Source organism: Gadus macrocephalus, chromosome 8 (genome assembly GCF_031168955.1).
Source record: "Gadus macrocephalus chromosome 8, ASM3116895v1".
Taxonomy (NCBI): Eukaryota; Metazoa; Chordata; class Actinopteri; order Gadiformes; family Gadidae; genus Gadus; species Gadus macrocephalus.
This window is the reverse complement of record NC_082389.1, coordinates 10,506,388-10,532,169: the sequence shown is the minus strand read 5'-3', so window position 1 is coordinate 10,532,169 and position 25,782 is coordinate 10,506,388. Positions and strand designations below refer to the sequence as shown.

The following is a 25,782-nucleotide window of genomic DNA, read 5'->3' as shown; positions in this document are numbered from 1 at the left end:
TAGGAGTCCATTTTGATATAAAGATATAGAGCATTTAAGTCTTGATGAGTTTCAAACCACACCCTTTTCGATTAATCTTTCATCTTTATTGTAGACTTCTCTTTATGTCAGCTTGAAGACATTGGTCCAGAGATGATTTGTGCAAAATAAATTTTGTCTAAATCAAAAAACCTAGGTTCCTAAGGGAATTTAGTGTTTTTAACTAAATTGAAGATGGCCTTAAATCTATCTATACAGAAGTCATAGGTAACTTAGGCAGATTTGTTCACCATGAGGATATGCATGTGTGGGCAAAGTTTCATGACTTTAAGTCAAAGGGGTCACGATATGCTTGTTCCAAATGTGCATTTCTGGACCATTGCTATAGCGCCGCCCTCTGCCAATCGGTGTTATATTTATTCTCTATTAATCTGGAGTCAGCCTCTACGTAGAAAGTTTAATCAAAGCGTGCGAGCGGTTTAGGCTGTAAATCAAAGGTGGTGGACTAATAATAATAAAACTAACGATGACAATAGGTTGCCTAGCACTTTGTGCCTGGCTCCCTAAAAATAAAAGATCTAGGCGTTCCTTTTAAATCTATAATCCTATTAATGCGGTCATACGACCTTCTCTCTCTAACTGCATGTCCTCCTGAGCCACCAGGGGCGCTGTCGCATCCTGAGCCAACAGGGGCGCTGTGGCGTCCTGAGCCACCAGGGGCGCTATGGCCTACTGAGGACTCTCTGTCAAACCACGAAGAACAGTTCACCGCCAACATGGCTGCCTCCTGCAGGACGTGATCCAGCTCATATAACAACAATATATGTCATATATTTATAACATATAGAATATCTATAATATAAACAAAAAGTGCAAAATGATCCCAGAAGCGACGCAGCGGCTACGGTCCGCGGCGCCTCTTTTGTCTAAAGCGACTTTACTAAACGATGCGCGGCTTTTCGGAGTCCAACCGCGGCGACATCTCAATGTCAGCAGCCGCCGAGCCGGCAAGATCAACCACCGGCCGCCCCCGAGGGACCGGGTGGAGATCCCAGGCCTGGAGGCCGTGACCTACGCAGACAGGATGCACTACGTCCCGGGCCTGTCAAAGCCGGTGTTCCCGCGGTGGGAGATGGGCCACAAGGACCCGCGCTTCTACCGGTCCCCGCCGCACCGGGACATGGCCCTGCATCGGGATGAGCCGTGCTACGTATTCCACCAGCGGAGCAGCATCCTGGAGGGTGAGGACGCACCGTTACACGGTCTGCACGGTTAGAGAGGAGCAGAAGACAGGCCGACTGTTGCTCCCAAGGTTGGCTGTTAGTTTAGGAGTTTAATCAAGTATAGTATAAAACACTATGCACGCCTACTGTATATCTCGGGTAGCATGCTCAATATAGTACTGCAGAAACTATTATAATAACATAATAATAACCATCTGAATTACGGTAGAGAAATGTGATTCAAGGCAATCAGGGGGCCTGAGAGCGTCAGGGTATTCAGTCAAAAGAGTTCAATGAGAGATGGTATGAATTGGGTGATATATTTATATCATACTTTATTCATGTTCAGGGCACAAGACTGTGATTTCTAAAGGGGGGGGGGGGGACGACGACATGTGACACTCCCGCAGAGAGCCTTTAGGTGGGTTCGAAGTACTGTTGACTCTGTTGACTGTTGAATGAACGAGGCTTCAGGACGAACTAACCGAACCGGTTAGTTTCTCTCGTTCGTCTCATACACCATTCGATTCACTGGAAACTCGACTGAACGAACGAACGAGTTTCCGGTAGCACTGACTCCACTGAGTCTGACTGACTCAGCTGAGAACCGTGCAATGGCGTGCATTCCATGATGCTATTTACAGCTACCAGAAACCAGGCTGAACGAACAAACGATTCGTGAACGACTCCTCCCAGTTCAGTCGAGTTTCTAGTAGCACTGAGTCTGACTGACTCAGCTGAGAACCGTGCAATGGCGTGCATTCAATGATGCGATTCACCGCTACCGGAAACTAGGCTGATTCGAGAACGACTCCTCCCAGTTCAGTTGAGTGAACTGGGAGGAGTCGTTTGCGAATCGTTTGTTCGTTCAGCCTGGTTTCCAGTAGCGGTAAATCGCATCATGGAAGGCACGCCATTGCACGGTTCTCAGCTGAGTCAGTCAGACTCAGTGGAGTTAGTGCAACCGGAAACTCGACTGAACGAACGAACAATTTGCGAACGACTCCTCTTGGCAAACTGACTCACGCGAACTGGGTCACGGAAACGAATCATTAAATCCACCACTAGTTCAGAGACGGGTCATAAAGAGCAGGTAGGGGTCACCTGGCTCTAGGCAGCCTACAGGTAGAGGTTGTTGGTATGGAGCCCAGAGCCTCCCAGCTGGGGCCAACACCCTGAACTCAGACGGTGTCGTTGTCCTGATCCCGAACACACATGAACAACTGGTGCCGCTATAGTTGACATCATTTTAATGGGGAGATCTACTACCTGCTGCTCTCTGGCTCACTTCCTGTTTATCTCCCGGTCACTTCCTGTCTGCAGGGGTGCGTCAGGCGCTGTGGCTGACCAAGACCAAGCTGACGCCCGGCCTGCCTCCTCAGCTCCTCGCATTGGCCGAGAGCTCGGCCAATCAGATCGCGGATCAGGATGAGCGCGTGCAGAATGCCATCAACCACGCCTGCTTCTGGGAGACAACAGAGGCGGAGCCTAAAGAGTGCAACAGGTACACACACAAACGCCAGAAAATGTCTTAGTCAAGGAGCCCGGTCTTCAGTGAGGGTTTCAGTTCGCAATAATATATATCTAATAATGTATGTATAATGCTAATAATAATATCTAATTTTGTATAATAATAATAATATGTATCTAATCATGTATAATACTAATAATAATATATCTATATAATGTATAATAATACTACTACTAATATATCTATGTAATAATGTTTAATAATAATACTACTACTAATATCTATATAATAATGTATAACACTGATATCTATCCCATACTTTGTAACCCTGGTTCCCCTGTGTTGGTCTGTCAGCTCCACTCTGGTCCACAACCTGCTGCAGCTCTGCTCCAGCCTGCAGGCCGGCCGCCCCGAGCTCGGGAGGAGGATGCTTGCCGAGAAGTACTCCGTCACCGCCTCCTGGAGCAGAGGTAGGCCGCCGCTAGCCCGCCGCTAGCCCACCGCTAGCCCCGCCGCTAGCCCACCGCCAGGCACTCCGCCAGTCGCCGCTAGCCCCGCTGATAGCGCCGCTAGCCACGCCGCTAGCCACGCCGTTAGCCATGCTGCTAGCCATCGCCCAACGACATTTACATCTACATTTACATTGAGGGCGTGTAGCAGACGCTTTTAACCAAAGAGACTTACAATCAGTCCTTTTGTCAAAACAAAGAGAAACAACAATATCTCTGTCGGTACAGTAAGGATGTTTATAGAACTCAGTGTCAAGCACTAACAATCACTAGGTTAACTTATTCCCCGTACGCAACAGAGAAAGCTAGGGTAATACGCTACACCATTTTAAGTACTATAACTAAATACGACATACAATAAGTGCGTACATTAAGTGCCAGGGCGTACAACAAGTAGGAGGGGAGGGACCTAAGACCTCTCTGCATAGCCACCCCGCTATGCAGAGCCTAGGTGAACTCTGAACAGGTGAGTCTTGAGTCTCCTCAAAGTGTGTGTGTGTGTGTGTGTGTGTGTGTGTGTCAGGTGAGGACCTGTTCCAGGTCAGAGGTCAGAACGGGCTCCTGCTGAGCAGTGCCTGGCCCCTCCCCCCCCTCGCTGACAAACAGGAAGTGGAGGAGACGGCGAACCACGAGCTGGAGACCTTCTACCCCGTCGCCCCAACCATCGACCTGCAGACCACCCACCTGTACAACCCCTCAGAGAACACCACAGGTACACACACACACACACACACACACAGACACAGACACACAGACACACACACACACACACACAGACACAGTGACTGGAGGTGTTTTCCTCCCATCAGGGTTCAGGAGTGACTACCCTTACCCCCACGCCCACACGCTCTACTTCCTGGACGGCGTGGACCGGCGCTGCAGGCTCCGCCCCCCTCAGCTACGAGCCAAGATGATCATGTTCTGCTTCGCCAATGCCCTGGCCCGCGCCCGTGGCCTCGCCCCCCCGGAGGGCCCCGCCCCCCCCCTGGAGCGGCCGGTGTGCGTCCAGGCGGTCGGGACGGACGGACAGACCTTCCAGTTCGTCTTCTTCCAGCTGAACACGACCGAGCTGACAAACCACAGCGGGGTCAAGAACCAGGTCTGTCTGTCTGCCTGTTTGTCTGTTTGTCTGTCTGCCTGTCTTTCTGTCTGCCTGTCAGCCTGTCTGTCTGTCTGTCTGTCTGTCTGTCTGTCTGTCTGTCTGTCTGTCTGTCTGTCTGTCTGTCAGCCTGTCAGCCTGTCAGCCTGTCTGTCTGTCTGTCTGTCTGTCTGTCTGTCTGTCTTGGTAACATACATGCTGTGTTTGATTGACAGGTCTGGCTGGAGGAAGATGTTCCGCTCTATGACTCCGCTAGGCTCCGCCCACTCATGAGGAGGAAGGAGGTGATGGTAAGAAATTAATTCACGACCTCAATCCCTACCTCACTCACTCATTCACTACCTCACTCACTCACTCACTCACTGCCTGACTCACTCACTCACTACCTGAGTCATTCACTACCTCTCTCTCTCCCCCCTCCCAGGTTCCTGCCGGTCTGATTGGCTACCGGCCGGAGACGTTCAGGAAGTTCCTCTCGCTCTACCTCCATGGAGCCCAGTGATGTGCTCCGTGTGTGTGTGTGTGTGTGTGTGTGTGTGTGTGTGTGTGTGTGTGTGTGTGTGTCTCCCTGAAAAATCAGGCAATAAAAATATCGTCAAGACAACCTCTTATGCGTGTTATCGTGTCTCCATGGAGCTTGAATGAATCACTCAGCAGACTGACCCCAGGTCGGTTCTCAGCAGACTGACCCCAGGTCGGTTCTCAGCAGACTGACACAGGTCGGTTCTCAGCAGACTGACCCCAGGTCGGTTCTCTGCAGACTGACCCCAGGTCGGTTCTCAGCAGACTGACCCCAGGTCGGTTCTCAGCAGACTGACACAGGTCGGTTCTCAGCAGACTGACCCCAGGTCGGTTCTCAGCAGACTGACCCCAGGTCGGTTCTCAGCAGACTGACCCCAGGTCGGTTCTCAGCAGACTGACCCCAGGTCGGTTCTCAGCAGACTGACCCCAGGTCGGTTCTCAGCAGACTGACCCCAGGTCGGTTCTCAGCAGACTGACCCCAGGTCGGTTCTCAGCAGACTGACCCCAGGTCGGTTCTCACTGGAGCTTCCTTGAGGTTTTGTCAGTTCAGATGAGTTGGATCAGGCTGTATTTCCCCTGGTTAGTTTCGCCCTGTCACGTTCAGCCTCTAACGTAGAGATCCTAACGTTCACCCTGACCCAGGCTGCAGGCCGGGTCCAGGGGCTTTAAGACTGGTCCCGGGGCTGTAGGCCGTGTCCGGGGGCTTTAGGCTGTGGCGGTCCTAACATAGAGGCATAGGTAGGCCGCTACATTGGGCCCCCAACCAACCAAATAAAAAACATTCCATTATGAATGGGCGGCAGTAGCTCAGGAGGTAGAGCGGGTTGGCTGGTAACCTGAAGGTTGTTGGTTCGATCCCCGGCTCCTCCTAGCTGAGTGTCGAGGTGTCCTTGAGCAAGGCACCTAACCCTGACTGTTAGCTCCCGACGAGCTGGCTGTCGCCTTGCATGGTTGACTCCGCCGTCGGTGTGAATGTGTGTGTGAATGGTGAATGTGAGGCAATATTGTAAAGCGCTTTGAGTGGCCAATGGTTAGAAAAGCGCTATATAAATGCAGTCCATTTACATTTACATGAACGCTTCAAAAGAATAGCAAATACTATTAATGTTATGAAGGAATACGTTGAAACGTTTAAGTTGTAGCTAAAATGTCTAGTTCATGGTTATCTGTCCCTACACAAACACCCCCTACTTTCTCAATGAAATGGACTAGTACGTAACGGTGCGCGGCGCGAAAGATAAGGAGGAGGAAGTTTCCCAAGTGGCTCAAATAAAATAAAGCGAAAAGACGCCGTTCACGAGAGCCCTTTCTCACACACACACACACACACACACACACACACACACACAAACATGAAATGTTCAATCTCAACTGTAATGTCAATTTACTTACAATATCCTGTATCTTGTACATGGGTTTGTTTGTAGAATGATTGAAATGTCAATCTCAAGTGCAATGTCAATTGCAACCTCACTCACTCACACATACAATGTAAATTATTCATCTTGGCAATATTTGCTGAGCTTATGGCTTTTTTTCATGTTATGCTAAATAGATGACTGTTGATTTTATCATAAAAAATAATAATAAACAGTGCTGGTTTTCCTGGCATTTTGGCAAAGACAGGTGTTATCTGAAACCCTATTCTCTGTTGGGTTCCATCGTGACTATTCATTTGTGTAGTGCGACACTTTGTGTGTTCGCTGCTTTCCATCTTCATTTTGAAGTAAAGAAGCGTATGCAGGGTTTAAAGGGGAAGTTATTTTTTCTCATCTCCAACCTTTACTTCCGTGTAGATTAGCTTTATGGGGGGTTTACACCTACCCGATAGTGGGCCCCGATGGCTTAATCAGCAGCTATCGTTATAACATCGGCAAATAGCGTGGTTGCATCGGGAAACACCGTTACTCTTCCCGGGAACATCGTTAGACAACGGGAAGAAACGGGAAGAAATGCTCAATGATCGGGCAACATCGGGCAACATCGGCAAAGAACGAACATGTTTGTTAATTTTGGGTCTATCGGGGTAGAATCGGTTACGGTGTTGCTATGGGCTAATCGGCTATAATCGGGAATAGAACGGGAGTATAACGTAAGACATCGCAAGTCGTTCGGGAATTTTCCTGGGCACATCGGCTATATTCGTTAATCTTCCGCGCTTTATCGTGTTTTATCGTCTTTATATCGGCAACCTCAACACACGAAAGACCCTCGAGAACCCTCGAAAATAACGATTGTGAGTGACCAGATTGCGTTAAGGAAGACCCTCAATCTGCCACTTGGGTATAAATAGGGGGTGATGGATGGATGTCCTACTTTTATAATTACAGGGGTACTTCGCCCATTTAGAACCGGCGTTCTATTATTATAAAATCGCTATTGTAATATAAATAAATATATAAATAAATATCAGTCTAAACCAGTCTCCCCTTTGCCTTCTACCGAAATGACGCCAAATGACGCCAAACGCGTCATTTGACGTGTTTGGCGTCATTCGAAATGACGTCAAATGACGCCAAACGCACTTCGGGTGTCTTCCCTGGCATAAATCGTTATGTTATCGTTATAACATCGGGTATGTGTAAATGCTACCCCGATAAATTGACCCGATCATACATTTTTAGCCCGATGTCACCCGAATCACCCCGACTTCCACATCGGTGGTCCATCGGCCATTAGCGGCCATTAGCGGGATGGTGTAAACGGGGCATTACCTACCTATCCACCATTCATTCGGTAAGATAAGCTTTACCTGCCTATCCACCATTCATTCTCTTTTAAATATCGGATGAGGTGGCCCCATACATACCTTCGCCTTGGGCCCCAAATTTGCTAAATCCGCCACTGGCTGTAGGCCCGGTCCCGGGGATGTAACTGCGGTCAAGTGAGCCGCCATTCGTTCATCCGCGGTTAAGCCAGCCATCACACAAAATAGAGGGTTAGGGTTAGGGTATAGAACACTAGCTGGCGGCGTCTAGAATGTCCGCACTTGCGGACATCTTGCCAGTCAGCTGCTCACCCATAACATTGTGTTGGTAGTGGTACATGTACTTTATAAATAACCATAACTTGCTACATTTTCAACCGTTTTACCAACGGTTGGGTTTCTTACAAACCTTATTAACGTGGTTATAATATTGTACCAATTTTAGAACATTTCAATTTTTTTAGAATCTAACATAATTATTCATCAGTATCAAGTATGCAGTGCCGTAACTACATCTCTGACGTTTATAACAAAATAAACCGTTTGAAAATGTAGCAAGGTGGTTAAGGTTATTTAAAAAGTACATACCACTACCAAGTCAATACAGTGTTATGGGTGAGCAGCTGACTGTGGCAAGTTGGCCGCCAGTGCGGACCTTCGACTCCATTGGCCAGCAGAATATGCATGTGTACGTTTTTCAAATGACATTTTCTCAAAATCTATACAGTAAAATCACATGGTTCTTTGTGGGGGGAGCCGATGTGAGATAATCTTCGGTATTTTCTCGCCTGGTCTGTGATGCTGCCTTCTGTGGCTAAAGTATTTATTACAGTCTTCAGTAAGGTCTTGCTCCCCTTGTGGCTATGTATGGTATTTACGGCTTATATGTTTGGTCCTGCTTCATTGGATCCATGTGTGGGTACACTGGGTAGCTTTGGATTCTTAAAATACGTAACAAACCTTAACCACCTTGCTACATTTTCAAACGGTTTGTTTTGGTATAAACGTCAGAGATGTAGTTACGGCACTGCATACATGATACTGATGAATAATTATGTTAGATTCTAAAAAAATTGATTCTAAAAGAATTGAAATGTTCTAAAATAGGTACAATATTATAACCACGTTAATAAGGTTTGTAAGAAACCAAACCGTTGGGAAAACGGTTGAAAATGTAGCAAGTTATGGTTATTTATAAAGTACATACAGTACCACTACCAACACAATGTTATGGGTGAGCAGCTGACTGGCAAGATGTCCGCAAGTGCTGACATTCTAGACGCCGCCGTAAGACAGCTAGTGTTCTACATGTCTACACACGTAGGTGAAGGGTTTTATTTTGAAAACGTTGCGAGATACCACCCAAAGGCTGTTTAGAGTAAAGGCGCACGAAGATTTTGTGTGACGGCTGGTTTAACCGCGGATGAACGAATGGCGGCTCACTTGACCGCAGTACGTTGTAGGCCGGGTCCCGTAGCTGCAGGCCGGGTTCCGGGCTTGCAGGACGGCTCCGAGCCTCCAGAGCCTTAACACGGCCCAACAGCGCCCCCTCCGGTGAGCAAATAACAAACATGTCACTTATATTTGAGGAATTGCGGTAGGAATTAATGAAGAAAGACATCAAGTTTATTAAACTATAGGTCCGAACGATGGACGTCTTGTGGAGGCCGCGGGTCACGGAGCGCTGGAGTGACTCCGTCAGGTCTATGAACACATAAACACGGACCCTGTTTCTCAATGAGGGTGTGAGGCGCGTGTGGCAGCATGACACATGTTGGCCCAAAGGCGGAACCAGGCGTCCTCACACGACATTTAACCCACCTCCAGGGGAAGGGTTACGCAATCTTTACCCCAGCTCCATGCGGGTAACACCCCCTTTACACCACATCTAGGCGGGGCCATCCAGACAATCGATAGGGAGCCTTCTGAAGCTACACACGTCAAATTGCAGTCCGTTCCGCAGAACCACCGACGGACCCTCAGGCAGCCCGCTGGTCCTAGTCCAAGTCTCCCCTGGTCCAAGTCTCACCTGGTCCCGGTCTCAGCTGGTTGGGGTCTCACCTGGACAGGTAAGCAAGCACACGGGAGCGGGACTCTGAGTGTTAACGGGTACGAAGTTAAACACATGAGATGAACGAGTGACCCTGCTATCCCTTATACCATCGCTAGTTTCACTCATACTATCATTAGTACTATCACCAATACTATCATAGTACTATCACTAGTATAACTAATACTATTGTTGAGTGTGGAGAGATATCCCCAGGGATCTTCTCTTACTGACTTTCACTTTGTTGACACGGAGGTCCGCAGCATCAAACAGTGAATTCTGATTCCCTACATTCATAATAAAAACACATTCCAGAGGACCAGCTAGGAGACCACGAGGGGTCCTTCTGCTGGGTCGGACTTCCTCCTAACGAATCCTAACCATCTCCTGGTCTCATAGTGACCGTATTATTGCTAAAAGTGATCGTACTAATGATAGTATTAGTGTTACTAGTGATAGTACCAATGATAGTATTAGTGATACTGGTGATAGTACTTATGATAGTATAAGTGACAATAGTGATAGTATTAGTGATACTAGTGATAGTACAAATGATAGTATAAGTCATACTAGTGATAGTATTAGTCATACTAGTGATAGTATTATTGATCAAAGTGATAGTACTAATCAGTGCTTAATTTGTCAAGTGGGACGAGTAGAAAAAAAGCGGCGGGGGGGGCGGGGGCTCTGGTGGGCGCTTTCGAACAACCCACACTTATTTAGTCAACATCGCAAGAAATTAGCCTACTAAAGCCTCGTGAATGGGGATGTACCCAGAAAAAATAGTAAACATATGTTAGGTTGGAGAGACACACAGCCACACGTTATAAAGTTTACCGTTGTTTACTAACAGTTGAGGAATAATGTCATGCACTCGCAGGTGCGTCATTGAGTCATTGTATTCTCAACACAACAAAATACACCAAGTCCTTGAAAATGGATCTCCGTCGCATCAAAAGATGAAAACAAATAGATAGGCTACCTCATAGATTATAGTAGGCCTAGTTAGAACAACAATCTGGCATGACAACTTGGCCACGTTAACAAATAGATACATATTATTAACCAGAACAATACCAGAATACCTCAAAAACCATAATAATAATAAAGTTCATTTTGGCCTTCTTGCCCCTCTTCTCCGCAGCCACTTTCGCTAACTCCTCGCAGATTTATCACACATCACTCAACCGACTCGCGTCACTCCAAGTCCAACCTCTCTTGCTGCACATCTGAACAAAACACACACATGCACACAGTATTAGCCACACACACACACACACACACACACACACACACACACACACACACACACACACACACACACACACACACACACACACACACACACACACACACACACACACACACACACACACACACACACACACCAGATCCAGCTGGCGGAGCGCACGTCAGAGCTTCCGGAGCGCGCTCCCCCTTGCTCCCCCTCAAATTAAGCACTGGTACTAATGATAGTATAAGTCATACTAGTGATAGTACTAATGATAGTATAAGTCATGCTAGTGATAGTATTAGTGATCCTAGAGATAGTATTATTTATAAAAGTGATAGTACTAATGATAGTAGTATTAGTGGTACTAGTGATAGTCCCAATGATAGTATTAGTGATACTTATACTTGTGATAGTATAAGTGATAATAGTGATAGTATTAGAGATACTAGTGATAGTACAAATGATTGTATAAGTCATACTAGTGATAGTATAAGTGATACAAGTGATGGTTTTAGTGATAGTACTAATGATAGCATAAGTGATGCTAGTGATAGGGCACCAGAAATGGTAACCATGGTGATTATAAGATAATGGACAGGCTCACTAATCTTAACATCTCCCCCTCTCCCCTTCCTTAGGATATTATGAAGGAGGAGGAGAAGGAGATAAAGGAGGAGGAGGAGGAGGAGGAGGTGAACCCCACGGAGGTGAAGATGAGCCAGATCGTGATGCCATCTCATAGCAACCATCGTCAGGAGCTCAGCGTCGGGCAGCTCCTAAAGTGGATGGACTCCACCGCCTGCCTCTCAGGTAGGACCCCACCTGCCTTACACCACCTTCACCAGCCTCTCAGGTAGGACCCCACCTCCTCAGGTAGGACCCCACCTCCTCAGGTAGGACTCCTCCCCCTCAGGTAGGACTCCTCCCCCTCAGGTAGGACCCCACCTCCTCAGATAGGACTCCTCCCCCTCAGGTAGGACTCCTCCCCCTCAGGTAGGACTCCACCCCCTCAGGTAGGACTCCACCCCCTCAGGTAGGACTCCACCCCCTCAGGTAGGACTCCTCCCCCTCAGGTAGGACTCCTCCCCCTCAGGTAGGACTCCTCCCCCTCAGGTAGGACCCCTCCCCCTCAGGTAGGACTCCACCTCCTCAGGTAGGACTCCTCCCCCTCAGGTAGGACCCCTCCCCCTCAGGTAGGACTCCACCTCCTCAGGTAGGACTCCACCTCCTCAGGTAGGACTCCACCTCCTCAGGTAGGACTCCTCCCCCTCAGGTAGGACTCCACCTCCTCAGGTAGGACTCCTCCCCCTCAGGTAGGACTCCTCCCCCTCAGGTAGGACTCCTCCCCCTCAGGTAGGACCCCTCCCCCTCAGGTAGGACTCCACCTCCTCAGGTAGGCCTCCTCCCCCTCAGGTAGGACTCCACCTCCTCAGGTAGGACCCCTCCCCCTCAGGTAGGACTCCGTCTCCTCAGGTAGGACTCCTCCCCCTCAGGTAGGACTCCTCCTCCTCAGGTAGGACTCCACCTCCTCAGGTAGGACTCCTCCTCCTCCACCTGTCTCTCAGGACGGAGGGGTATCGACTGTCGAGATGACTGTTTTTGTTGCACAGATGTTCAAAGTGTGTGTGTGTGTGGGTGTCTGTGTGTGTGTGTGTGTGTGTGTGTGTGTGTGTGTGTGTGTGTGTGTGTAGCTGAGAAACATGCAGGCTGTTCCTGTGTCACAGCCTCTATAGACGATATCTACTTTGACCAAACCATAAGGTGAGGAGCCACGCCCCTATGATTATTAATACATATCTATAATCGGTAATATGCTATTCTATAACTATTCTTTACATCTATACAATGTTGTATAATTAAACTATATATCTATAGTTTTTCATTATACTGTTCTATATCGATCCTATACATATATACAATGTTATATAACTACACTATATATCTATATTCTGTAAAATACTATTCTATATCTATTCTATGCATCTATATTATGTTATATAACTGCACTATATAATATAACTATACAATATTATATACTGGTAACTACTATATTATACTATACTTTACTATTTATTCATACTATAGCATACTATATTTCTTTATATCTATCATTTTCTATATATCTATATTGACTATACTCTCCTTCAAAAGTGTTTTGTTAATTAAAAATAAACATGAGGAAAATTAAGTAGGAAATATAAAGTGGTTAAATGTATGTAAAATAAATGTAAAATATGACATAAGATACAGAAGTATCAGAGGTCAAATAAAGGATACTACAATTAAGGTTTTCTAAAGATAGTATTTAGTCAATATAAAATATATATATTTTCTCCCTACATCTGCAGTGTTGGCCAGGTTGTGAACATCAAGGCTAAAGTCAACCGAGCCTTCAACACCAGCATGGAGGTGAGGCCCTCGTACTGTAGCTCTTCTAGTTCAGTGTGTGAGGACTCTATTATACTCAGTGTTTGTAATAACAGCGTTTAAAAGAACGCCGTTAAGTAACGCCGTTATTTTTAACTATTTCTAACTATTCGTAACGACCGAATAGTTACAACGTCGTTGATCCGTCGTTACAACGCTGTTACCGTTACTGAACGTTAAATGAGGTGCATTACTATGAATTGATTGAATAATAATTAGCGTATACGAATGCACCCCTGGCTCCACACACAAACTGCTAGTGAGGAGACCGGGTGGGTTAACAACGAGATAAGCGATTATGATTGGCTAAGGCAGAGTCAGTAACGCAAATAGTTAGTTTCCCTGGTAACTAGCTACTTTTATTATATAGTAATTTAGTTACTAACTCAGTTACTTTTTGGAACAAGCAGTGAGTTACTAAAACTAATTACTTTTTTAAAGTAACATTCCCAACACTGTTGTATACTGTAGCTTTATGTTCTAGTTCAGTGTGTGAGGACTCTTTTATACTGCAGCTCTAGGTTCTAGTTCAGTGCATGGTATCGTGGAGGTTTGTGAGGTCTTTATATACAGTGTGTGTGTGTGTGTGTGTGTGTGTGTGTGTGTGTGTGTGTGTGTGTGTGTGTGTGTGTGTGTGTGTGTGTGTGTGTGTGTGTGTGTGTGTGTGTGTGTGTGTGTGTGTGTGTGTGTGTGTGTGAAGGTGGGTATCGTGGTGGTTTGTGAGGACCTGTTCACGGACCGGAGGTGGAGAGTTTGTCACGCATTCGCCACCTTCGTCACCCAGCGCTCCGCCTCTGGAATCAAGGTAGGAGTGTGTGTAGAGACAGTGTTTCCCACAGGTGAGGTGCCCCCCTAGGGGGGCACCTCACTCATGTGGAGTCATCCCGCTGCTTCGGGTTTTCCTTTGTAAGCGTTGGGAGGAGGAGCGGGCGACTCCGCTGTCAGTGCGTGTGCATGTATCAGTGATACGCAGGTTTATCCAATAAGTGGTAGTGTACCCGCGCACCATTGGCATTTATGCCCGCTTGTCTGCGTGTGTGAACGAGAATGACAGGGAGAAAGAGTGCTACGCGAAAATGAATGAACGGAACGATATTTATATTTCAAAATCGTGTAAAAAAAAAAAAAAAAAAAAAAGCTGAATCAATTTGTTGCTCTCGGTGTTCATTCTGTGGCGCTGCGCAACACATTGGTCTATGTATGGGAAACACTGAGAGATACAAGTGTGTGTGTGGAGATACAGGTGTGTGTGTGGAGATACAGGTGTGTGTGTGTGTGTGTGTGTGTGGAGATAAAGGTGTGTGTGTGTGTAGAGATACAGGTGTGTGTGTGCGTGTGTGTTAAGGTAGGAGTGTGTGTAGTGATACAAGTGTGTGTATGTAGAGATAGAGGTGTGTGTATGTAGAGACACAGGAGTGTGTGTGTTAGGGTAGTAGTGTGTGTACAGATCCAGGTGTGTGTGTACAGATCCAGGTGTGTGTGTGTGTGTGTGTGTGTCAGGTGCAGCTGAGCCCCCTGCGGCCGGGGTCCCAGCGGCAGCAGGAGGAGCACAGTCTGGCGGCCGAGAGACGCAGGATGAGGAGGGTCCACGATGACATCATCAAGGACCTGCTCTCTGATAGGACCTTCCAGCAGGGTGCGTAGCCATGGAGACTAGCCTAAAGGATCACAATCAGCCTATAGATCTCAGTCTAGATATATATGTATAGATCTAGATCTATATATACATGTATAAATCTCCATCTACATATATATGCATTGATTTCCATCTATGTATAGATCTCCATCTAGATATCTATTTATAGATCTCCTAGTTTAGTTTAGTTTGTTTATTGATTTAGTTGACAGGGACCATTTATGGAAGGGGTTGTATACCAGAGTTAGCTGAATAGCTCATTTGCATCTGTGGTCCCTGGGCAGGGAGTTCTAGATATATATGTATGGATCTCCATCTAGATATAAATGTATGGATCTCCTTCTAGATATATATGTACAGATCTCCATGTAGATATATATGTATGGATCCTCTCCCCAGCAGGTGGAGTTGGTGGAGGTGCTGGTGCTGGTGCTGGACCGGCGGGTGGTGTTGTTGCTGCAGAGAAGACCAGGGTGGAGAGCGTTGAGCTGGTGCTTCCTCCACACGCCAACCACCAGGTACCTGTCGGTCTCTCTAACCTGTCTGTCTGTCTCCTTAACCAGGTGACCTTGATGTTGTTTAGTGTGTAGAACATGGTGTTAATGTTTCACTGGATGGCTTTGATCATGTTTGATCATCTACTGCTGCTATAGCCCCCCACCTGACCTCTTGTCCTCTCTTATTAGTGTGCTTAATAAAGTTTTATTGGGGGGGCTTGTTTTACTCCAGCATTGTTCTCCATTTGGATGGTTAATAAAGTTGTGTTTGGCGGCCATGTTGTCTCCAGGTGAACACGTTTGGCGGGCAGATCATGGCGTGGATGGTGAACGTAGCGACGATAGCTGCCAGGTAGCTAGCCCCACCGCCAAGCCCCACACACAGGCCGCTGAGCAGAACCTCATGCCCCGCCCCTCTGTCCGCAGCCGGCTGTGCCACGCCCACCCCAGCCTCCGCTCCATCGACATGTTCACCTTCAGAGGCCCCTCCCAAGTGGGCGACCGCCTGCTGCTGCGCGCAATCGTCAACAACGCCTTCAGGACCAGGTACCGGCCAATCATACGCCTTCAGGACCAGGTACCGGCCAATCACACGCCTGCTGCACCCCCGCTACCGTGACAACACCGGCTCACTGTGTGTGTGTGTGTGTGTGTGTGTGTGTGTGTGTGTGTGTGTGTGTGTGTGTGTGTGTGTGTGTGTGTGTGTGTGTGTGTGTGTGTGTGTGTGTGTGTGTGTGTGTGTGTGTGTGTGTGTGTGTGTGTCGGGGGGGGGGGGGTCAGCATGGAGGTGGGGGTGCAGGCGGAGGCCTACCGAGGGGGTGGTCCTAACAGACACATAAACTCCGCCTTCATGACCTTCGAAGTCCCGGACGCCCACGGGAACCCCCGCACGTTGCCGCGGATACGACCGGAACCACTGGTACGTGACGTGACGGGTCAGGGCAGAGCCAGTCTGAACTAGTTAGGCCAGGGCTGTTGCTATGGTAGCCCAGGGTTCTGTAGTCCCGGACCCTCTAGACCCTTTAGACCCGTAGACCCTGTAGACCCGGACCCAAGCTTAGACCCTAACGACCCGGACCCTGTAGACCCTGACCCTGTAGACCCTGTGGACCCTGTAGACCCTGTGGACCCTGTAGACCCGGACCCTGTAGACCCTGACCCTGTAGACCCTGACCCTGTGTGTCTCCTCAGCACGGTGAGAGGAGGTTCCAGGAGGCCATCGCCAGGAAGAAGATCCGCTTGGACAGGTCCTGACTCTGATCCCTAAACCATACCGGACCACCTACAGTCTGGGTTCTACCTGTAGACCTCAGGGTTCTACCTGTAGACCTCAGGGCAGGGTTCCTTTGTATAACTTGTTTGTTTGGTTCTTCAGGAAGTACATAATTTCCTGTAAGCAGGCCGAGGTTCCTCTGTCGGTGCCTTGGAACCCTAGCAACCAGGTGAGAGAACGGTATCCGGGCGTCTCACTCCTACCCCGTGTGTCTCACTCCTACCCCATGTGACTCACTCCTACCCCGTGTGACTCACTCCTACCCCGTGTGTCTCAGGTCTATCTCAGCTACAACAACGTGTCTGCGTTGAAGATGTTGGCGGCTCGGAACAACTGGCAGCTGAACTCTAAGGAGGACCAGGTCAGTGAGTGTGAGTGAGTGAGTGGGTGAGTGAGTGAGTGAGTGGGTGAGTGAGTGAGTGGGTGGGTGGGTGAGTGAGTGAGTGAGTGAGTGAGTGAGTGAGTGAGTGAGTGAGTGAGTGAGTGAGTGAGTGAGTGAGTGAGTGAGTGAGTGAGTGAGTGAGTGAGTGAGTGAGTGAGTGAGTGAGTGAGTGAGTGAGTGAGTGAGTGAGTGAGTGAGTGAGTGAGTGAGTGAGTGAGTGAGTGAGTGAGTGAGTGAGTGTGTGTGTGTGTGTGTGTGTGTGTGTGTCTGATTGTTTTGTTTTACGAAGGAGGGGGGCTTAGTAATGTTTCATTTAATGATACATGGTCCCACTTTTTTGTGTGTGTGTTTGTGTGTGTGTGTGTTTGTGTGTGTGTGTGTGGTGTGTGTGTAGGTGTGTCTATACACCCTGGAAGAGCAGGGGTCTCTGAGCTTCAGGGTGGAGGCGGAGCTGGACGTCTCGGCCCAGAGAGCCTTCAGGCTGCTGGGGGATCTGAGGAACCGGACGCACTGGGACCGCCACTACCTGTAGGGCCTGCAGGAACGCACCTAAGCACCGCAGACTGACCGCACCACCGCACAACGACATGTGGATAGTGGGGTAGGGGAGGTGTGCGTGATAGTAAAATTAACACGTGTTTGTGTGTGTGTGTGTGTGTGTGTGTGTGTGTGTGTGTGTGTGTGTGTGTTGCACCAGGGAATGCGATCTGATTCGCTCGGCTGATAAGGATGACTTCCTGTATCGGGTGGTGGCCCCTTCTGTAGACCCCGCCCCCGGGGGCTCAGCCAATCAGGACGCAGGAGTCCTCCAGGAGTTCATCCTATTGGCCTCCAGAAGGAGACCCTGTGGTCCTGGGTGAGTATGATTGGCTGTTGGTTCAGCCAATCACGCTCAGCCTCCCCAAGTAGCAAAGAGTTATTAACCCATTATGGATGAGGCTCCTCCTCCTGACGCGGCCTCACTCTGGTCCTCCTCTCCAGGGACCCCTACGTGGTGGCGCTGAGGTCCGTCTCCCTCCCCACCCACCCCACCCCCCCCTCCTCCCCCTCCTCCCCCTCCCCCACCCACCGCCGAGGGGAGGTGCTGTGTGCCGGCTTCACCATCCTGGCGACCAGCGAGAGCACCTCACTGGTCAGACCTCCACCTCCTCATCTCCTGTTCCCTCACCTCCTTATCTACTCCTCAAACACCTCCTCATCTCCTCCTCCATCACCTCCTTATCTCCTCCTCCCTCACCTCCTTATCTACTCCTCAATCACCTCCTTATCTCCTCCTCCCTCACCTCCTTATCTACTCCTCCATCACCTCCAGCCCCAGGCCTGGTGAGGCCTGGGGCTGGAGTAGTCTGTCGGGGCTGACTTGTCTTCCTCCTCTGGCTCCAGATCAGCTACTATAACCAGGCGTCCCCGGAGGTCCTGCCCTACATCTCCACAGACATCGCAGGCCTGTCCTCCTCCTTCTACCGCAGCTTCTGCTGCTGCCGTCAGTACCTGACCCAGAACTGCCTGGGACCAGGAGACCAGGACCAGGACCCGGAACAGGACCAGGATCCGGACCAGGACCAGGACTGCTCTAGCTTGGACTACGTCACTCTGCTCTAGACCCACACGGTTCTTTGTTTTGATCTAGACCCTGACCTCAGACCCTAACCCATGACCCTAACCCTAGACCCTAACCCTAGACCCTAACCCATGACCCTAACCCTAGACCCTAACCCATGACCCTAACCCTAACCCATGACCCTAACCCTAGACCCTAACCCTAGACCCTAACCCATGACCCTAACCCTAGACCCTAACCCATGACCCTAACCCTAGACCCTAACCCTAGACCCTAACCCATGACCCTAACCCATGACCCTAACCCATGACCCTAACCCATGACCCTAACCTATGACCCTAATCCATAATCCTAAACTCTAACCCTAGACCCTAAACCATGACGCTAGACCCTAACCCATTACGCTGAACCCTAACCCATGACCCTGAACCTAGAAGATAAACTTCCTTCCCTCAGACCTGCCCTGTTAATACAGGACATCTTATCGTGGCTCTGAGGTGATAGTGAGTTTATTATTCACCAGTGTTGTGTGACACTGTAACTCATTAATGTACCGACGTCTAGTAGTACTTCTAGAAAGAACCATATCATTTTGAACTGCGGTTTTCATTGTGTTTGGAACACAAAAAAACTGATTTACAGTTATCATTGAGTTTATGTATAAGTTTGGGAGGTTTTTATATTGAAAGGGTAGGAGATCCATTTAGATGGATGTGCTTTTCAATACAATGTCATTAAAAAGTATTTTTGCGTAAATAGAATTACATAAAAGGTACATAGAACAAGTAAATCAATTCAGTCAGCAATAAAGTGATTTTTTTACCTGCTAACTAGTACTGTTTAACCTGTAACGTGTGTGTGTGTGTGTGTGTGTCTTCAATGTCCGGGAGACCTTAAGTTGTATTTTGTCCCTTGGATCGCTGCCAATCAGCTAGCTTACAGTTGGACGGTGTTACTGTCAATCACCGGGAGAGGACGGGGTCGAGGCCTTCCATCCCGGACATCACCCCAGACTGCAGTACATTAGGAGGTAGTACTGCAGTACATCAAGAGGTAGTACTGCGGTACATTAAGAGGTACTGCAGTACATTAGGAGGTAGTACTGCAGTACATCAAGAGGTAGTACTGCGGTACATTAAGAGGTAGTACTGCGGTACATTAAGAGGTACTGCAGTACATTAAGAGGTAGTACTGCGGTACATTAAGAGGTAGTACTGCGGTACATTAAGAGGTACTGCAGTACATTAAGAGGTAGTACTGCGGTACATTAAGAGGTAGTACTGCGGTACATTAAGAGGTAGTAGTGCGGTACATTAAGAGTTAGTACAGCAGTAAATTAAGAGGTACTGCAGTACATTAAGGCAATACTGCAGTACATTAAGAGGTACTGCCATACATTAAGAGGTAGTATTGCAGTATATTAGGAGGTAGTACTGCTGTATATAAGGAGGCAGTAGCCTACTGCAGTACATTAGAAGGTACTTCAGTACATTAAGAGGTAGGACTGCAGTACATTGAGCGGTACTGCAGTACATTAAGAGGTAGTACTGCAGTATGTAAGAAGGTACTGCAGTATATATCACCTTAATATCTTCGTCATAAAATACATTTCGTACAGACAATCAGGTGAAAAAACATAGTGAAATACAAAAAACATTAACGTTAAATGCATTTGAATGAGTTTCAACCGTGTGTGTCACCAAACTATTTTTATGCCCTATATTCACGTGAAGAGTGGCATTCATTTCCATTAAACATTTATGTAATAATAGCAACTAGTGTAAACACGGAGCGGTCCTGAACACAACTCAGACACCTGGACTAAACCACTGCTTAGGGGAGGGGGTTCTCAAAGTATGGTAAATAATGCAGGTATAACTACACTTTCAATTGAACAGTTTAAAGCGTCGTTTTAAATCAAGCCACAATGGGAAAGCTCCCCTCAATAATAGAGCATTGCTGAATAATAATAATAATATTAAATTAAAGTGTGGACGTTAGAACCCCTCTCGTTTAAGCACATCGGGAACGGGGGAGTAGAGAAAAGGTCGGAGTGCACGGAGAGCCGCTGCCACCCCATATATTAAACTACTTTATGCTGAATATATTCAGTATTAACACCATGAAGAGCTGCCGGGTTATGAAAGCTGTCTGCGTCTCGGAGTTTGGAGGGCCGGAGGTCCTCAGGCTGCTGTCCGATGTCCCGGTCCCGACCCCCGGGAGACGGCAGGTGAGCCGTCCGCCTGCGTGGTGATGCCCCACAGGGACATTAACCCCCGCTGAGTGGTAATCCAGAATATTATCGACCCCAACATTGAGTAAAATACTTACAAAAATGACTTACTTTGTTTATATAGCAACGCCCAAAAACTATTGTAAAACATTGAAGGAACATGATTAAGAGACTGAAGGTAAAACAATGTTAATACCACTGAACACAAACTATCGAAACACAACTGTTGAGGCTGACCTCAAATGTGGTTGTGTAAGTTCTAGATATGTTGATAGATTCTAGAAGTTAGTTTTAGATATGTGGTAGATAAAAGCTAGAAGTTACTAGTCAGAGACCCCCCTTCAGGTCAGAGACCACCCTTCTGTCAGAGACGCCCCACCAGGTCAGAGACCACCCTCCTGTCAGAGACGCCCCTGCAGGTCAGAGACCTCCATGTCAGCGACCACCCTCCTGTCAGAGATGCCCCACCAGGTCAGAGACCCCCCTCCTGTCAGAGACCACCCTCCTGTCAGAGATGCCCCACCAGGTCAGAGATCCCCCTCCTGTCAGAGACCCCCCCCCAACCCCCTCCAGGTCACATGGATGAGCTGCAACCTCCCTGCTGTCCTGACGGGAGACACTGCACACTGGGTTGCCAGGTTCTGACCCGTGTGTTGCCAGGTTCTGACCCGTGTGTTGCCAGGTTCTGACCCGTGTGTAGCCAGGTTCTTACCCGTGTGTTGCCGGGTTCTAACCCGTGTGTTGCCAGGTTCTGACCCGTGTGTTGCCAGGTTCTCTGACCCGTGTGTTGCCGGGTTCTAACCCGTGTGTTGCCAGGTTCTGACCCGTGTGTTGCCAGGTTCTGACCCGTGTGTTGCCAGGTTCTGATCCGCGTGCGTGCGTGCGGGGTCAACCCGGTGGAGACCTATATCCGCGCCGGGACATATGCCCGCCGCCCCCCCCTGCCCTATACCCCCGGGTCGGACGTGTCCGGAGAGGTACAGGAAGTAGGGGAGGAAGTGACATCATTCAAGGTACGAAAGGTCTCGCTATACGGTCAACAGATATGTAGGACAACACAAGGTGTGTGTGTAGTCATGTGTGTGTGTGTGTGTGTGTGTGTGTGTGTGTGTGTGTGTGTGTGTGTGTGTGTGTGTGTGTGTGTGTGTGTGTGTGTGTGTGTGTGTGTGTGTGTGTGTGTGTGTGTGTGTGTGTGCAGGCAGGGGAGCGTGTGTTCACCACGGCCACTCTCTCCGGGGGCTACGCTGAGCTGTGCGTGGCAGAGGAGGCCAGCGTGTTCAGACTGCCTGCTGGGCTGAGCCCCGAGCAGGGGGCCGCGCTGGGGGTCCCCTACTGCACCGCCCACCGGGCCCTCGTCACCAGGTACTACTGAAGCACTACTGCCGTATTACTACAGTAGTACTACTGTAGTACTACCTCAGTACTACTGCAGGACTACTGCAGTACTACAGTGTGTGTGTGTGTGTGTGTTACAGAGCTCATGCTAAAGCCGGAGAAACTGTTCTGATCCATGGAGCCAGTGGAGGGGTGAGAGATACCGAATCTCTCTCTCTCTCTCTCTCTCTCTCTCTCTCTCTCTCTGTGTATGTATATATATATATATATATATATATATATATATATATATATATATATATATATATATATATATATATATATATATATATATATATCCTAACATGTTATATAACATGTTGTGTCTCCAGGTGGGTGTAGCGGCGGTGCAGCTGGGCCGGGCCCTGGGCCTCCGGGTCCTGGGGACCGCTGGGACCCGGGGCGGTCTGGACCTGGTCCTCCAGCAGGGAGCCCACCAGGTCTTCAACCACCGGGAGGAGGACTACACACACAAGATCCTGGTACACACACACACACACACACACACACACACACACACACACACACACACTATATTATATCTATTAATGTAAATATGATATATAGGAGGCTACGGGCGGGGTGGGCGTGGACGTGGTCCTGGAGATGCTGTACAGTACATAATGTATATAATGTATACATTATACCAGGAGGCTACGGGGGGTGCGGGCGTGGACGTGGTCCTGGAGATGCTGGCCAACCTGAACCTCGGGGCCGACCTCCAGATGCTGAGGCAGGGAGGACGGGTCGCTGTGAGGCTCCACCCCCTCCTGATACTCTGATTCCAGGATTATCGATATTACTGGTGTTATTATACTCTTTTTTTGTTATTATACTTAGAATCTCTATTCTACTCATTACACTCAGTATTTAAAGCATTTCTACTCAGTATTCTATTCATTGTACTCAGTATTTATAGCATTCAAACTCAGTATTTATACTCATTATACTGAGTATTTATAATCAGGATTGATACTCAGTATACTCTGTCTTTACTCTACTGTATTTATACTATAATATTAACACTTATTTCTACAATATTTCTACAACTGTTTATTTTCTTCATGAAGTCAATATTCATTATCAATATTTATGCTATATGTATTCTATGATATTTATCCTATGATATTTTTTACTCTATTAATTAATATTTCTCCTGAGAGTGTAGTACCTTCTCCTGCATGTAGGGGGCAGCAGTGGTTAATAGTTCTCCTCAGTATTTCTAGGCTGCGGTCAAATAGTCCTTTAGTTTGTTGGTTTAGTTGACAAGGACCATGTACAGAACAGGTTCTATACCAGAGCCGCAGTGCTTCCTTCAGTTTAGGGTGTACTGGAGTGTCCTTCACCAGAGAAAAAAGGAGCCTCAGTGCCTCCTTCAGCGTAGGGTACATTGGAGCGTCCTCACCAGAGGAAAGGAGGTGCTGCCGTCCCACTAACCATCACCATGATGACCATGCCTCAAAGTGACGTAGCCTAGTGTAGGTGCAGTCTCATAGTGACGTAGCCTAGTGTAGGTGCAGTCTCATAGTGACGTAGCCTAGTGTAGGTGCAGTCTCATAGTGAGGTAGCCTAGTGTAGGTGCAGTCTCATAGTGAGGTAGCCTAGTGTAGGTGCAGTCTCATAGTGAGGTAGCCTAGTGTAGGTGCAGTCTCATAGTGAGGTAGCCTAGTGTAGGTGCAGTCTCATAGTGACGTAGCCTAGTGTAGGTGCAGTCTCATAGTGACGTAGCCTAGTGTAGGTTCGGTCCCCTAGTGACGAAGACTAGTGTAGGTGTGCTCTCATAGTAACGTAGCCTAGTGTAGGTGTAGCCTAGCCGTCTCATAGTGACGTATCCTAATATAGGTGCGGTCTCATAGTGACGTAGCCTAGTGTAGGATCAGTCTCATAGTGACGTAGCCTAGTTTAGGGTTAGTCTCATAGTGGTGTAGCCTAGTGTAGAGGCAGCCAGATTCTCTCAGCACAGCAGTTGTCTTACCTCAGTCCTCATGAGAAAGGTGGTTGTGTACTTCCTCCTCCTGCAGGTAGTGGGCAGCAGAGGCTCCGTAGAGATCAACCCCAGAGACACCATGGCCAAGGAGAGCTCCATCCTGGGAGTGGCTCTCGCCTCTGCTACACCCGTGAGCACCCCTTTGCTAGTCTGATCCGCTCCCTAGCTAACTGCTAACGTAGTTACCCTTTACTAGCCTGATCCCCTCCTAGCTAACGGCTTGCGTAGCGTTACCCTTTAGTAGCCTGATCCTCTCCCTAGCCAACAGCTAACGTAGCGTTACCCTTTACTTGCCTGATCCCCTCCTAGCTAACGTAGCGTTAGCTGACATTTACTCGTCATCAAACTTGTCTTGCATTTTGTTTTTTGAAGTAACGTTTCCGGTTTTATTATTCAAAGAGTACACTGACGTTAAAGGTACCCAGCTAACAGTACGCAGCTAACGGTACCTAGCTAAAGTTAACAGTACCCAGCAAACAGTACCCAGCTCCCGTTAACAGTACCCAGCAAACGGTACCCAGCTAACGGTACCTAGCTAACGTAACATAGCTAATGTTAATGGTACCCAAATAAAGGTACCTAGCTAACGCTAACGGTACCCAGCTAACTTAAATGGTTCCCAGCTAACGTTAACGATTTCCAGCTAACTGTACTTGGCTAAAGTTAACGGTACCTAGCTAACGTTAACGGCATCCAGCTAACGTTAACGGAACCTAACTGATTGTACCTAGCTAACGTTAGATGGAACATTATTCCAGGTTATTTCACGGGTCTTTTCAATGCTGTGGAACGCTCCGTTCACTTGCATGGGCCCTTCACAACTTCCGGCGGTGAATTATATAAAAAATAAAAAAAAGATGTCAACGTCTTTGGCAGACTATTTCTCTGCTGATCAACACTACGAATGCTGGTAACAAATAAATTGTAAAAAGACACACCGTGTGAAATATTTTGTAATAAACGGGATAATGTATAGAACGTCGCCAGTCATTATAAGCCCCTTCATCTCCTTTTGGCTATTATTTCCCGATAATGACCGGCGTTCTTTACATTATCCCTTACATATATAATTAATATAAATAATAATTAGTGGGCCATAAACGAAAATTCACAATACTTTATGAATGTAGAAAAATCCAACAGCAGTTAAATAGTGTGTGGTAGGCTTTCCGTTTCCTGTGTTTACGTGTTGTGAGGTCACAGTGTTCGCTCCATGATGGACCTGAGCCTCAGCCAATAGGGAGGGGGGCCTCTCAGTGACCTCTCAGTCAGTATCATGCCCTGCTCCCTCCTCCCTCCCCCAGGAGGAGCGGGAGGAGTGCATGGCCGCTCTGTCCACAGGGATGGAGGAGGGCTGGCTTCGCCCATCGGTGGGCCGCTGTTACCCTCTCAAGATGGCCGCCCAGGCCCACCAGGACCTCATGGAGGGCCCGGGTGCCTGCGGCAAGACTGTGCTGACCATGTGACCCTCCAAGGATGTCAAAGGTCAAAGGCCAAGTGTCCCTGAGTTATTGACTCTAGTCACATCAGAAGAGTGTGAATCTTTGAAGGCCTTGAATCAAAGTATTAAAACATTTGTCGTTACAGTATTGTTCCTTTATTCGTTTTTGACATGTAA

General features: G+C 48.1%; 3 protein-coding genes across 10 annotated transcripts; all 3 read left to right on the top strand.

The window, feature by feature from the left end:
- Positions 1–440: 440 nt before the first annotated feature.
- On the top strand, positions 441–4,885 carry mrpl37 (mitochondrial ribosomal protein L37). The gene is made up of 7 exons (XM_060058792.1): positions 441–1,220; positions 2,526–2,706; positions 3,028–3,143; positions 3,706–3,894; positions 3,992–4,281; positions 4,497–4,571; positions 4,706–4,885. Exons 1-7 carry the CDS (start codon positions 857–859, stop codon positions 4,781–4,783), a joined length of 1,293 nt encoding a protein of 430 aa, XP_059914775.1. The 5' UTR covers positions 441–856; the 3' UTR covers positions 4,784–4,885.
- A 4,412-nt stretch (positions 4,886–9,297) lies between these two features.
- On the top strand, positions 9,298–19,400 carry LOC132462967 (acyl-coenzyme A thioesterase 11-like). 7 transcript variants are annotated; one of them, XR_009526945.1, is made up of 19 exons: positions 9,298–9,579; positions 11,433–11,604; positions 12,486–12,555; positions 13,143–13,203; positions 13,922–14,026; positions 14,722–14,857; positions 15,257–15,375; positions 15,645–15,706; positions 15,781–15,900; positions 16,135–16,273; positions 16,546–16,601; positions 16,730–16,796; positions 16,905–16,988; positions 17,404–17,537; positions 17,707–17,865; positions 17,991–18,141; positions 18,393–18,647; positions 18,687–18,733; positions 18,830–19,400. XR_009526945.1 is itself a non-coding variant. In XM_060058775.1 (18 exons), exons 2-17 carry the CDS (start codon positions 11,439–11,441, stop codon positions 18,609–18,611), a joined length of 1,848 nt encoding a protein of 615 aa, XP_059914758.1. In that variant the 5' UTR covers positions 9,298–9,579; positions 11,433–11,438; the 3' UTR covers positions 18,612–18,647; positions 18,687–19,400. The 7 variants fall into 7 exon arrangements, 3 of the variants coding, with proteins under 3 accessions (XP_059914758.1, XP_059914757.1, XP_059914759.1); XR_009526943.1 differs by having other exon boundaries at positions 18,765–19,400; XM_060058775.1 differs by having other exon boundaries at positions 18,687–19,400.
- Positions 19,401–20,532: 1,132 nt separating this feature from the next.
- Positions 20,533–25,748, top strand: cryz (crystallin, zeta (quinone reductase)). 2 transcript variants are annotated; one of them, XM_060058777.1, is made up of 8 exons: positions 20,533–20,800; positions 21,664–21,816; positions 22,002–22,165; positions 22,279–22,330; positions 22,510–22,659; positions 22,828–22,929; positions 24,199–24,294; positions 25,437–25,748. In XM_060058777.1, the coding sequence occupies exons 1-8, from the start codon at positions 20,666–20,668 to the stop codon at positions 25,620–25,622; spliced, it is 1,038 nt and encodes a 345-aa protein (XP_059914760.1). In that variant the 5' UTR covers positions 20,533–20,665; the 3' UTR covers positions 25,623–25,748. The 2 variants fall into 2 exon arrangements, with proteins under 2 accessions (XP_059914760.1, XP_059914762.1); XM_060058779.1 differs by having other exon boundaries at positions 20,546–20,800; positions 25,469–25,748.
- Positions 25,749–25,782: the final 34 nt, after the last annotated feature.

Bases quoted from the DNA above. Each gene is read 5' to 3' on its own strand.
- mrpl37 (XM_060058792.1), top strand. From the start codon at position 857: ATGATCCCAGAAGCGACGCAGCGGCTACGGTCCGCGGCGCCTCTTTTG. The intron at 2,707-3,027 runs GTACACACACAA...TTGGTCTGTCAG, and splicing joins GAGCCTAAAGAGTGCAACAG to CTCCACTCTGGTCCACAACC. The intron at 4,282-4,496 runs GTCTGTCTGTCT...TTTGATTGACAG, and splicing joins ACAGCGGGGTCAAGAACCAG to GTCTGGCTGGAGGAAGATGT.
- LOC132462967 (XM_060058775.1), top strand. From the start codon at position 11,439: ATGAAGGAGGAGGAGAAGGAGATAAAGGAGGAGGAGGAGGAGGAGGAG. The intron at 11,605-12,485 runs GTAGGACCCCAC...GTGTGTGTGTAG, and splicing joins CTCCACCGCCTGCCTCTCAG to CTGAGAAACATGCAGGCTGT. The intron at 16,602-16,729 runs GTCCTGACTCTG...TTGGTTCTTCAG, and splicing joins AAGAAGATCCGCTTGGACAG to GAAGTACATAATTTCCTGTA.
- cryz (XM_060058777.1), top strand. From the start codon at position 20,666: ATGCTGAATATATTCAGTATTAACACCATGAAGAGCTGCCGGGTTATG. The intron at 20,801-21,663 runs GTGAGCCGTCCG...GTGTGTTGCCAG, and splicing joins CGACCCCCGGGAGACGGCAG to GTTCTGATCCGCGTGCGTGC. The intron at 22,166-22,278 runs GTACTACTGAAG...TGTGTGTTACAG, and splicing joins CACCGGGCCCTCGTCACCAG to AGCTCATGCTAAAGCCGGAG.